Below are 13457 nucleotides of genomic sequence, written 5' to 3' on the forward strand. Positions count from 1 at the left end.
GGAGCGTTACTTTATTTTCAGGGAACAGCGATCAGTGTTTACCCATTTTTTTTACCACTACATCACTGGCTACCTATGCTCAGTGACGGTTGGGTATATACATCTGTGAAGCAATATGAAAATGGTGCTACTACGCTAGCATGAAGCATTATTTCTGTGAAGTCAAAATAACCTGTTAATGTGGATAGCCCTTTGAGGTTTGACATGTTAATTCATGTAGAAGATGAGAATGTACATGGATGATTGAACTCTTCTGGCTTTGTTTGATCACTGTATGAATTACACTGTGTTAGCTTTCACTTTGTACTGTATATGCTCTGTAAATTCATTTTTTTTTTATCATGTGTTTGATGTACAGTTATAGTGTCCTGATTTGTTAAAGCACACTCTTAGAAAAAAAAGGTTCCTTAGAGAACATAAATCACTTGCTACTTCACTGACCCAAAATGGTTTCATATAGAACCCTGCATGGGTTAATATTTTTAGCTAAGAATATAAATTAATAAACAATTAAATAATGGACAAAATAATATAAGAATATATTTATTTATGTACTGTATATGCAAAACTAGTTTGGAAATAGGCACTGGTGGCCAGGGAGTCATCTCTTTGTTTGAATGAAGGCCCACGTCAACTCTGCCTGACTTCTTTAGAATAGAATACAATAAAATACAATACAATGTTGTCCATTAGTTACATTGAACAACACAAGTGTGTCTCCTGTCCCGTTCTCAGCAGACCTCACACATACAATTGAAACGAGCACAGGTTCAAGCTGTGGTGCAACGCCCCAGGATGGAGAGAATGTTTTAGGGTTAAGGGCATTGCTCAAGGGCCCAACGGTAAGGGAATGTTTTGTGGACGTGAACCAAGTTGTCAGATCAATTCCGCCTGTTTTTTCCAGCGCCCACCCAGGATTCGTTCCGGCCAAACATGAGATAATATTAATAAATAAGCGTGAAATAATCTGCCAAAATGAAGCCAAAATGCTATGCAGACATAATTATTATGAACCAATGTAAACCAATATACACAGGCAGTTAGAAAAGCAGAATTAGAAAAAACAGAAATTTGCTTCCTGCAACACAAACTCAAAAAAGTTCTGGGACACTGTAAAGTCCATCGAGAATAAGAACACCTCCTCCCAGCTGCCTACTGCACTGAGGATAGGAAACACTGTCACCACCGATGAATCCACTATAATTGAGAATTTCAAGAAGCATTTTTCTACGGCTGGCCATGCTTTCCACCTGGCTACCCCTACCCCGGTCAATAGAACTGCACCCCCCACAGCAACTCGCCCAAGCCTTCCCCATTTCTCCTTCTCCCAAATCCAGTCAGCTGATGTTCTGAAAGAGCTGCAAAATCTGGCCCCCTAGAAGTCAGCCGGGCTAGACAATCTGGACTTTCTAAAATTATCTGCCAACAATTTTGCAACCCCTATTACTAGCCTGTTCAACCTCTCTTTCATGTTGTCTGAGATTCCCAAAGATTAGAAAGCAGCTGCGGTCATCCCCCTCTTCAAAGGGAAGGACACTCTTGACCCAAACTGCTACAGACCTGTATCTATCCTACCCTGCCCTTCTAAGGTCTTCGAAAGCCAAGTCAACAAACAGATTACTGACCATTTCGAATCCCACCATACCTTCTCTGCTATGCAATCTAGTTTCAGAGCTGGTCATGGGTGCACCTCAGCCGTGCTCAAGGCCCTAAAATATATCTTAACCGTCATCGATAAGAAACAATACTGTGCAGCCGTATTCATTGAATTGGCCAAGGCTTTTGACTCTGTCATTCACCACATCCTCATCGGCAGACTCGATAGCCTTGGTTTCTCAAATGATTGCCTCGCCTGGTTCAAACAACTACTTCTCTGATAGAGTTAATTGCTGTCAAATCAGGGCCTGTTGTCCGGGCCTCTGGCAGTCTCTATGGGGGTGCCTCAGGGTTCAATTCTTGGACCGACTCTCTTCTCTGTATATATCAATGATGTCGCTCTTGATGCTGGTGAGTCTCTGATCCACCTCTACGCAGACGAAACCATTCTGTATACTTCTGGCTCTTCTTTGGACACTGTGTTAACAACCCTACAGACGAGCTTCAATGCCATACAACTCTCCTTCCGTGGCCTCCAACTGCTCTTAAATACAAGTAAAACTAGTACATGCTCTTCAACCGATCGCTGCCTGCACCTGCCCGCCCATCCAACATCACTACTCTGGACGGTTCTGACTTAGAATATGTGGACAACTACAAATACCTAGGTGTCTGGTTAGACTGTAAACTCTCCTTCCAGACTCACATCAAACATCTCCAATCCTATTTCCTATTTCGCAACAAAGCATCCTTCACTCATGCTGCAAACATACCCTTGTAAAACTGACCATCCTACCGATCCTCAACTTCAGCAATGTCATCTATAAAATAGCCTCCAATACCCTACTCAATAAATTCGATGCAGTCTATCACATTGCCATCCGTTTTGTCACCAAAGCCCCATATACTACCCACCACTGCGACCTCTATGCTCTCGTTGGCTGGCCCTCGCTTCATACTCGTTGCCAAACCCACTGGCTCCAGGTCATCTACAAGACCCTGCTAGGTAAAGTCCCCCTTTATCTCAGCTTGCTGGTCACCATAGCAGCACCCACCTGTAGCACGCGCTCCAGCAGGTATATCTCTCTGGTCACCCCCAAAACCAATTCTTCCTTTGGCCACCTCTCCTTTCAGTTCTCTGCTGCCAATGATTGGAACGAACTACAGAAATCTCTGGAACTGGAAACACATCTCCCTCACTAGCTTTAAGCACCAGCTGTCAGAGCAGCTCACAAATTACTGCACCTGTACATAGCCCATCTATAATTTAGCCTAAACAACTACCTCTCCCCCTACTGTATTTATTTATTTATTTTGCTCCTTTGCACCCCATTCTTTCTATCTCTACCATGCACTTTCTTCCACTGCAAATCTACCATTCCACTGTTTTACTTGCTATATTGTATTTACTTCGAAACCATTGCCTTTTTTTTGCCTTTACCTCCCTTATCTCGCCTCATTTACTCACATTGTACATATACTTATTTTTCTACTGCACTATTGACTGTATGTTTTACTCCATGTGTAACTCTGTGTTGTTTTATGTGTCGAACTGCTTTGCTTTATCTTGGCCAGGTCGCAATTGTAAATGAGAACTTGTTCTCAACTTGCTTACCTGGTTAAATAAAGGTGAAAAAAAAACGATTTAGAAGAACAACTTACATGCAGTTGTTGTCAGCAGCAGCCGAAAGAGAGATCCTCTGCCTGATAGTTCTGGGATACTGCCAGACTGAGCAAAACATAGATAATGTGTTAAAAGTAATGCAATGATTAATTAGGCTATTGAATCACCAAGACTTATTATAAGTAATTTATACAGTACACCCTCTGTCAGCAACAGTCTTCTAATGGCTTCATTGAACAGTTCCCTCAATTAACTCCACACTGAAATACTGAAATAAAAGTAACAGTTCGCTAATTGCCAATGTCAGGCTGGGTCTGTAGCTCCATTTGGTATATCCCAAAATAAAGAAAATCATGTTTATTTGACAAAGTTAGCTGGCTAGCTTATAAAGTGGCAAATTAAAGTAGCCTTGCTTTTTATTTTTAACTAGCTACAAACATGCTCAAATTCTAATTACATTTCAAATGTATTTATCTAGCCTAGTTTATCATATGCCTTTGGCGTCATATATGTGAATTAAATAATCAACTTGACTTACATTGAACAATAACATGCTTATAGGTAGGCTACTTGCAAGTTGGTTCAACCACCTTCCTCTTGCATCATCATACTGGAATGGCAGTTGGTTTTCTGAATAGGAATGGCAGTTACATTTAGAATTTTCCAAAAGGTTTATCTAAGAGTGTATGCTTTTATTAAACACATTATTTCCTCTTTCTTTCTAGCTGTCATTTAGTTTACAACAGCACAGGTTTGAATGAACCTTGCTGTTTGCCACTCAGCCCTCTGGCAACAATGTTGCAAAATATGAATTTGATCTCCCCCTTGCCAAAGAGCGCTAACTGTGTCGGACGTCAGCTAGCCATTTTTCTAACCAGGCGAAATCATGCAGCAGCAACATTAATATGGCTATAAATGTCCATGGAAAACAGCTGAAACAAAGGCAAACGTTGGCTGTCATTTCAGAGTTTGATGGGACTGGTTATTTTGTGTTTTTTTTGTAAATCCCCCATTACATTCTGGGGTATAGGGATAGAACCCTCAATGTTCTTTGCCTTCACTGGGTATATACCGTGAGCTCCAAAAGTATTGGGACAGTGACACATTTTTTTGTGGTTTTGGCTCTGTACTCCAGCACTCTGGATTTGAAATTACACAATAACTATAAAGTTAAATTATAGAATGTCAGCTTTAATTTGAGTGTATTTTCATCCATTTTAACCATTTACAAATTACTTTTTGGACATAGTCCCCCCATTTTAGGGGACCAAACATATCGGGAAAATTCCCTTGTGTGTATTAAAATAGTAAAACGTTAAGTATGTCCCGTTTCCATAGCACACAATGACTATATCAAGCTTGTAACTCTACTGTACACATTTTTTGGATGCATTTGCTGTTTTTTTTTGGTTGTGTTTCAGATTATTTTCTGCCGAATTAGAAATGAATGGTAAATATTGGTTGTGTCATTTTGGAGTCACTTTTACTGTAAAGAAGAATGGAATATGTTTCTAAACACTTCTACATTAATGTGGATGCTACCGGGATTACGGATACTCTTGAATTAATTTATAATAATTATGAGTGAGAAAGTTACACAAATATCATGCTCCCCCCTGTTATTGCAATGGTGAGAGGTCTTTGGGGTATGATATTTGTGCATCTGTAACTTTCTCACTCATCATTATTAAAGATTTATTTAACCCCAAAAACTTGAATCTCAAAAAAGGCTGCAGTTTTAGATGGTTCATGTTTCTAAATCCCAGGCTAAAACTTTGAATGTGACATTTTGTATATGTCACATTGAAGAACCAGCAGCCAACTTAAAACGAATAGACTACACTTCCTATGCTTTTCTACAGAACATCTCCACATTTTCTAATATTTTGGACTGAGATCTAGCACTTATTAAATATTTAAGTTTGAAACTTGCTATAACTTTAGGGAGTAACTTATTCAATAATGCTGGTCATGCAATAACCATCTGACATTTTGTCTCTGGTTTCTCTTACAGCTTCATTCCAACTCAGACAAAGGGGATGGCTCCGTAAGGTACATTCTGAGTGGGGAAGGCGCTGGGAGTATATTCATCATCAACGAGGTGACAGGAGATATTCATGCAACAGAAAGCCTGGACCGGGAGAGGAAAGCACACTACGTCCTCCACGCACAAGCCTTCGACCGCAACACTGAAAAGCCCCTGGAACCAAAGTCAGAATTCATCATCAAAGTCCAGGACATCAATGATAACGCCCCAACATTTCCAGATGGTCCTTTTGTAGCTGCTGTGCCTGAGATGTCTGGAGTGGGTAAGGACAGCCCAGTATTTTGTTACCTGCTAACAATAAGTTTACTTGTATTTGTAGTCTTCTTTACTAGATAAGACTTGGTAGACATTTTGGCTTTATACTCTAGGTGTGTATCCTTTATCTAGGAATGCATTTTACCCATAACATATCTAAGAATTCAAATTTAAATTCACAACTTGTTATTATTTAAACTATTTATGTTTTATTCAGAAATCACCGGAATCTTAAGAAAGAGGTTGTGATTCCAAAACGTCTGGCACAAGACCTCACCCAGTGTTTAACACACTGTAAAGTATTTTACCCAACTCAGTATATTAAATCCACTCTGACCCTGTTTCACTTCTACACAAAATCCATTCTTAAAAGCCCATACATAGTCATGTACTCATGTACAACAACAGAACACAGAATGCTCTGTGTTATACCTCCCCGTTCCTCTCAGTTGGTTCCTCTTGTTTCATTTCCATTTTTATATTTTCACATGCCAGGGGAGTCTTCCCTCTTTCCTATTTCCTTTTTGTTTCTATTTTATTTCTCTCTCTCTCTCTGATGATTCTCCTGGGTGGCTAAGGGAAGGTCTTTATTAAGCACTCACTAGTGCTCCCCGTCATCTCTCCTTCCATCTCTCTCTCTCTGACCGCTGAGACTGCAAGCCTCTGGAAGCCTCCACCTCAAGAAGAGAAAGCCTACACTCGCCTCCTCTGGGGACTTGCTCCTGATATGCCCAGCATCTTGTGGTAGCTTCTTTGGTCGTCTCTTTTATTCTACCACTCCGTTTTTAGCTTGTGACGAACAAAAGCGTTGCTTTTCTCAGTCCAATCAATTTTTCCCTGGCTGAAAACCAAATGGCTCTAATAAAAAAATGAAACATGTCAGACTTGGGCCCAAAAAGTGGTGTGTTTTGCCCAGAATGGTTGCAAGCTTCTATCATCATGTTTTCGGACTCCTGAATAGATTTGTGAAAGTTGGTATCATTTTCAATGATTGATCTATCAATGCCATTTTTGTGTGTTCTTTGAGCCACTATCCTCCTCTCTGCCCACATGTCCAAATTCCCCCATTGGTGGTTATCTTTTTTTCTTCTTAGGTAGTTTTGAAAAATTACAAAGTGGTGGTCTGGGGTGGTGTAGCGAATAGGGCCGCTGTCTTCGGTGCGCACATATAATGGACTTGAACAATTCTCCCAGTGTAGACCTGGGGACTGTCCAAAATATATTAACCTACGTAAACGTCAGGAGACTTGTAAAGGGCCTTTTCTATAAACAGTCAATATTCCCCTTGATGCCTTCTTGCAAATTAGCATAATAAAAACATCTCCATAAAATTCTGTCAGTTTAAGCTAAAGATATCAGCATCCACCTATGTCGCATTTCTCCATCTGCGGTGAAAGGTGACAGAGCTATCATTTGCCTGTAGCGTCTGAATGGTTTGGCCTAAAGTCTCATCTATGGGAAGATGAGACTCTCATGAACACGATGTAGACTGCCAAACCATTTGGGCTACACGCTAACCCTTCTGTGCAAAGGCGAGACTCTCACGAACATGTACATGTCCATTGTTTTCCTCTAGTCACCCACAGACTTCACAAGACTCATCTGAAGGTCCCCTGGAACCAGTTGAACAAATAAATGGAAGTTATATGGACATAAAGATGGGGTTTAATACATGTCAAAAAAATACATATATAAGTTTCCTGATCTTACTTAAATCTCTAAGATATAGGAGACAATTCCGAGTAAACTTCCTTATGATATTTTTGGGGACTATATTTTGTTCCATGTAGTGCATTTGTTATTCAATGTGCTTGTATGAGCTAATAGCAGTAAGGCCCCCAAAAAATGTCATCCAATCATTTTTCCATTTTTTGATACTTCAAGGGCTCTTAAAATTATTGTATGTGACCTTCTGTATTGCATGTATAGTTGAAGTCGGAAGTTTACATATACCTTAGCCAAATACATTTAATTCCTGACATTTAATCCGCTGAAAAACTCCCCGTTTTAGGTCAGTTAGGATCACCAATTTATTTTATGAATATGAAATGTCAGAATAATAGTAGAGAGAATGATTTATTTCAGCTTTTATTTCTTTCATCACATTTCCAGTGGGTCAGAAGTTTACATACACTCAATTAGTATTTGGAAGCATTGCCTTTAAAATTTTTAACTTGGGTTAAACGTTTTGGGTAGCCTTCCACAAGCTTCCCACAATAAATTGGGTGAATTTTGGCCCATTCCTCCTGACGGTGCGGGTGTAACTGAGTCAGGTTTGTAGGCCTCCTTGCTCGCACACGCTTTTTCAGTTCTGCCCATTCATGTTCTATGGGATTGAGGTCAGGGCTTTGTCAATACCTTGACTTGTTGTCCTTGAGATGTTGCTTCAATATATCCACGTAATTTTCTTTCCACATGATACCATCTATTTTGTGAAGTGCACCAGTCCCTCCTGCAGCAAAGCACCCCCACAACATAATGCTGCCACCCCCGTGTTTCAAGGTTGGGATGGTGTTGTTAGGCTTACAATCCTCCCCGTCTCCTCCAAACATAACGATGGTCATTATGGCCAAACAGTTCTATTTTTGTTTCATCAGACCAGAGGACATTTCTCCAAAAAATACAATCTTTGTCCCCATGTGCAGTAGCAAACAGAAGTCTGTCTTTTTTATGGCGGTTTTGGAGCAGTGGCTTCTTCCATGCTGAGCGGCCTTTCAGGTTATGTCAACATAGGATGCATTTTACTGTGGATATAAATACTTTTCTACCTGTTTCCTCCAGCATCTTCACAAGGTCCTTTGTTGTTGTTCTGGGATTGATTTGCACTTTTCGCACCAGAGTACGTTAATCTCCAGAAGACAGAACGCGTCTCCTTCTTGAGCGGTATGATGGCTGCGTGGTCCCATGTTGTTTATACTTATTTACTATTGTTTGTACAGATGAACGTGGTACCTTCAGGTGTTTGGAAATTGCTCCCAACGATGAACCAGACTTGTGGAGGTCTACAATTTTTTCTGAGCTTATTTCTTTAGATTTTTCCATGATGTCAATACAAAGAGGCACTGAGTTTGAAGGTAGGTCTTGACATACATCCTCAGGCACACCTCCAATTGACTCAAATTATGTCAATTAGCCTATCAGAAGCTTCTAAAGCCATGACATCATTTTCTGGTCTTTTCCAAGCTTTTTAAAGGCACAGTCAACTTATTGTACGTAAACTTCTCACCCACCGGAATTGTGAAACAGTAAATTATAATTTAAATAATCTGTCTGTAAACAATTGTTGGAAAAATGAATTGTGTCATGCACAAAATAGATGTCCTATCCAACTTTCCAAAACTATAGTTTGTTAGCAAGAAATGTGTAGAGTGGTTGAAAAATGAGTTTTAATGACTCCAACCTAAGTATATGTCATCTTCCGACTTCAACTGTATTGAGTTGCTTAGACATTTTATTATTTGACTCTGTTGAGAAAAATCCACTGGTCTCAAAAGTTTGTTGTTTCCTGGAAAAACTTCAACAATGCCAGCCAGACTGATAGCAAGACCCTACATGTAGATTCAATCAACATTGATAGCCTGAGGGGAAGAATCATGGATCGAAAAAGGGAAAATAATAACCCTATTTCTCTCCTTTCTGCCCCCTCCTTTTGCTTGTATCCATTTTAAAGCCATTCGTCTTCGGCCTGCTGGTGTCAAATCGGCTGTAACAATCAACAGTCCTCACACTCCACAGCACTAATCCTCCTGCATTTGTCAATACCAATGCTCTCCAGCCCAGGATGGGTCTTGGAGTATGGCGTCTAATTGCCCGTGATGTTCCTTTTTCCTAAATTGATTAGCTGGGCACGTGCGAGGGTATTCTAATGTTACCATTTCACTTCTCAGAATTGAACGGCAGAAATCACATTTTTAAGAATCACATGAAAGGGGAATACATTTTCTACTTTTCTACTCGAGAATGGTCTCTGACATACACTCCTGCTTGAACATTTTTAAATGGACATCAGGAGGTATGCATTTCTCTCATTTTTGCTCACTCTCTCTCGCTCTGCTTCTCTCTCTCACTCTCTCGCTGTGTTTCTCTCCCTGTCTCTCTCTCTCTGTGTGTGTTTCTCTCTCTCTCTCGCTGTATTTCTATCATTTTCTCTCTTGCTGTGTTTCTCTAGCTCTCTCTCTGTTTATCTCTCTTGCTGTGTTTCTCTCGCTCTCTCTCACGGAGTATCTCTATCTCTCTCTCACTGTGTTTCTCTCTATCGCTGTTTCTTTCTCCCGCTGTGTTACTCTCTCTCTTTAACTCTCTCTCTCTCTTGCTGTGTTTCTCTCTCTCTCTCTCACTGTGTTTCTCTTGCTCGCTGTGTTTCTCTCTCTCTCGCTGTGTTACTCTCTCTCTCTCTCTCTCGCTGTGTTTCTCTCTCTCGCTGTGTTTCACTCTCTCTCGCTGTGTTTCTCTCCCTCGCTGTGTTTCAATCTCTCTCGCTGTGCTTCTCTCTCTCTCTCTCTCTTTCTCTCTCTCACTGAGTTTCTCGCTCTCTCTCTCGCTGACTTTCTCTCTCTGTCTTGCTGTGTTTCTCTCTCTCAATTGCTGTTTCTCTCTCTCTTTCTCTCTCGCTGTGTTGCTCTCTGTCTCTCTCTCCCCCACTGTGTTTCTCTCTCCCTCGCTGATTCTCTGTCTCTCGCATGTTTCTTTATCTTGCTGTGTTACTCTCTCTCTCGCTGTGTTTCTCTCTATCGCTCGCTGTGTTTTATCTCTCTCACTGTGATTCTCTCTCTCACACGCTCTCTCGCTGGGTTTCTCTCTCCCTCTATTGCTGTGTATCTCTTCCTCTCTTGTTGTGTTTCTCTCTCACTCTCTCGCTTTTCCCTTCTCACTCCCTCACTGTGTTTCTCTCGCTCTCGCTCTCTGTCTCTCTTTCTCACTGTGTTTCTGTCTCTCACTGTTTCTCTCACTCTCTCGCTGTGTTTCGCTCTCTCTTGTGCTCTCTCGCAGTGTTTCTCTCTCTATCGCTGTGTTTTTCTCCCTCCCCCTGTGTTCCTCTCTCTCGCTGTCTTTCTCTCTCTCTCGGTGTGTTTCTCTCTCTCTCTGTCTCGCTGTGTTTCTCTCACTCTCTCGCTGTGTTTCTCTCTCCTTCGTGCTTTCTCTCTGTGTTTCTCTCTCTATGTCTCGCTGTGTTTCTCTCAATCTCTTTCTCGCTGTTTCTCTCCCTCTCTTGCCTGTTTCTCACTCTCTATCTTGCGGTGTTTCTCTCTCTCTCGCTGTGTTTCTCTCACTCTCTCGCTGTGTTTATATCTCTTTCACTGTATTCCTCCCTCTCCCTCGTTGTGTCTCTCTCTCTCTCTCTCTCTCTCTCTCTCTCTCTCTCTCTCAGAGTTGCTCTCTTTCTCGCTGTGTTTCTCTCTCTCTGTCTCGCTCTGTTTCTCTCATTCATTCTTTCACTGTGTTTCTCTCACTCCCTCGCTGTGTTTCTCTCTCTGTTTCTCTCTTTAGCTTTGTTTCTCTCCCTCTCTTGTTTGTTTCTCTCTCTCTCACTGTGTTTCTCACTCACTCACTCACTCACTCTCCCTCTCTCTCTCTCTCTCTCCCGCTCTCACTCTCTCTCTATATATCTCTCACTCTCTCTCACTCTCTCGCTGTGTTTCTCTCTCTCTCTCTCTCTCTCTCTGTCTCTCTCTCTCTCTCAATTCGCTTTATAAGCACGATGTAACATTGTACATATTGCCAAAGCTTATTTTGGATATTTACAATATAAAAATAAATAATAATGAGAATCAAATTGTCAACGGGACAACAGTAACAACAATAACCAAGTGTCAAAATAACCATACATTCAACAATAACAATAAGTATACAGTTGAGGACATGTGCAGGTTGATTGGTCTGTCAGACACTGTCCCTCGTCTTATGGCAGACAGCAATGTAGTGCGCTGCCAACCCACAGCTCTCTGCGTCCTCCCCGAACAGGACGGGTAGCCTATCCTCATCAGAGAGGTCTTTGAAACCTTGAATAAGGGTTTCACATTTGGGAAAATTATCCTGACATTTTGTCAGGAAATGCAGGAAATCTCTCTCTCTCTCTCTGTTCCTGTCACTCTCGCTGTTTCTCTCTAGCTCTCCCTGTGTTTCTCTCTCTCTCTCTCGCATGTTTCTCTTGCTGTGTTACTCTCTATCTCTCTCTCGCTGTGTTTATCTCTCTCGCTGGGATTCTCTTTCTTTCGCCGTGTTTCTCTCTTGCTGTGTTTCTCTCTCCCTCTCTCGCTGTGTTTCTCTCTCCCTCTCTCACTGTGTTTCTCTTCCTCTCTTGCTGTGTTTCTCTCTCACTCTCTCGCTGTGTTTCCCTCTCTTTCTCTCTCTCTCTGTGTTTCCCTCTCTCTCTCTCTCTCTCTCTCTCTCTCTCTCTCTCTCTCTCTCTCTCTCTCTCGCTGTGTTTCTGTCTCTCTATCTCTCTGTGTGTTTCTCTCTCTCTCACGTCATGTGTCATCTCTCTCTCTTGCTGTGTTTCTCTCTCTCTCACTGTGTTCATCTCTCTCTCTTGCTTGTTTCTCTCTCTCTATCTCGCTGAGTTTCTTTCTCGCCCTGGGTTTCTCTCTCTTGCTATTTTTCTCTCTCTCGCTGTGTTTCTCTCTCTATGTGTTTCTGTCTCTCTCTGGGTTTCTCTCTCTCTCTTGCTATGTTTCTCTCTCTCTCTTTCTCTCTCTGTGTTTCTCTCTCTTTTTCTATGTGTTTCTCTCTCTTTTGCTGTATTTCTTCCTCTCCTCGCTGTGTTTCTCTCTCTTTCTTGCTGTTTCTCTCTCTCTCACTGAGTTTCTCTCCTTCTCTCACTGTGTTTCACTCTCGCTGTGTTTCTCTCTCTCTGTCTCGCTGTGTTTCTCTCATTCTCTTTCTCGCTGTTTCTCACTCTCTATCTCACTGTGTTTCTCTCTCCCGCTGTATTTTTCTCTCTCGCTGTTTCTCTCTCTCTCGTTGTGTTTCTCTCTCTTTATCTCTTTCTCTCGTTGTGTTTCTCTATCTCTCTCGCTGTGTTACTCTCTATCTATCTCTCTCTCTGTGTGTTTCTCTCTCTCGCTGTGATTCTCTCTCTCTCTCTCGCTGTGTTTACCTATCTCTCGCTGGGTTTCTCTATCCCTCTCTCACTGTTTCTCTGCCTCTCTTGCTGTGTTTCTCTCTCACTCTCTCGCTGTGTTTCTCTCTCATTCCCTCTCGCTGTGTTTCACTCTCTCTCTCTCACTGTTTCCCTCTCTCTCTCTCTCTCTCTCTCTCTCTCTCGCATGTTTCTCTCTTTCGCTGTTTATCTCTCTCTCTCGCATGTTCCTCTCTCACTGTTTCTCTGCCTCTCTTGCTGTGTTTCTCTCTCACTCTCTCGCGGTGTTTCTCTCTCATTCCCTCTCACTGTGTTTCACTCTCTCTCTCTCACTGTTTCCCTCTCTCTCTATCTCTCTCTCTCTCTCTCTCTCTCTCTCGCTCTCTCTCACATGTTTCTCTCTTTCGCTGTTTATCTCTCTCTCGCTGTGTTTCTCTCTCATTCTCTCTCACTGTGTTTCAATTCAAATCAATTGACTTTATTGACATGGCAAGTTCATTTTTACTTACATTGTCAAAGTATAAATATTGAAAAATGTAAATATATATTTATATATAAATAAATAAATATTTATATATAAATAAATGGTGGGACCAACCGCAACAATAATAGTAGTAGTGGACATGGGATTACCTTTAACAACAACTACAACAATGATATTAATGAGAACAACAATACATTAAAGCAATGGTAGTGGACCAGTGTCAACATGACCGAGAAAACACATGGCATGGTATGAAAGACAAAACAAAACAAGATGGGAAATATTATCGACATTACTTTGCACTTTTCACTGGCTGTCCCTCAGGTTGTGGCAGGAAGACACAAATTTGGCTGCCAAAACTGCACATTTTGGC

General features: G+C 41.4%; 1 protein-coding gene across 2 annotated transcripts in view; it reads left to right on the forward strand.

Annotated features, from left to right (window-relative positions):
• The window catches only part of LOC110490018 (cadherin-18), a 368917-nt gene that overhangs the window by 241387 nt on the left and 114073 nt on the right, over positions 1 to 13457 (forward strand). For both annotated transcript variants that reach the window (XM_021563094.2, XM_021563095.2), the window contains one exon: positions 5235 to 5529. In XM_021563094.2, the coding sequence (XP_021418769.2) occupies positions 5235 to 5529 (295 nt within the window). The remainder of the gene's footprint in view (positions 1 to 5234; positions 5530 to 13457) is intronic.

Source organism: Oncorhynchus mykiss, chromosome 15 (assembly GCF_013265735.2).
Source record: "Oncorhynchus mykiss isolate Arlee chromosome 15, USDA_OmykA_1.1, whole genome shotgun sequence".
Taxonomy (NCBI): domain Eukaryota; kingdom Metazoa; phylum Chordata; class Actinopteri; order Salmoniformes; family Salmonidae; genus Oncorhynchus; species Oncorhynchus mykiss.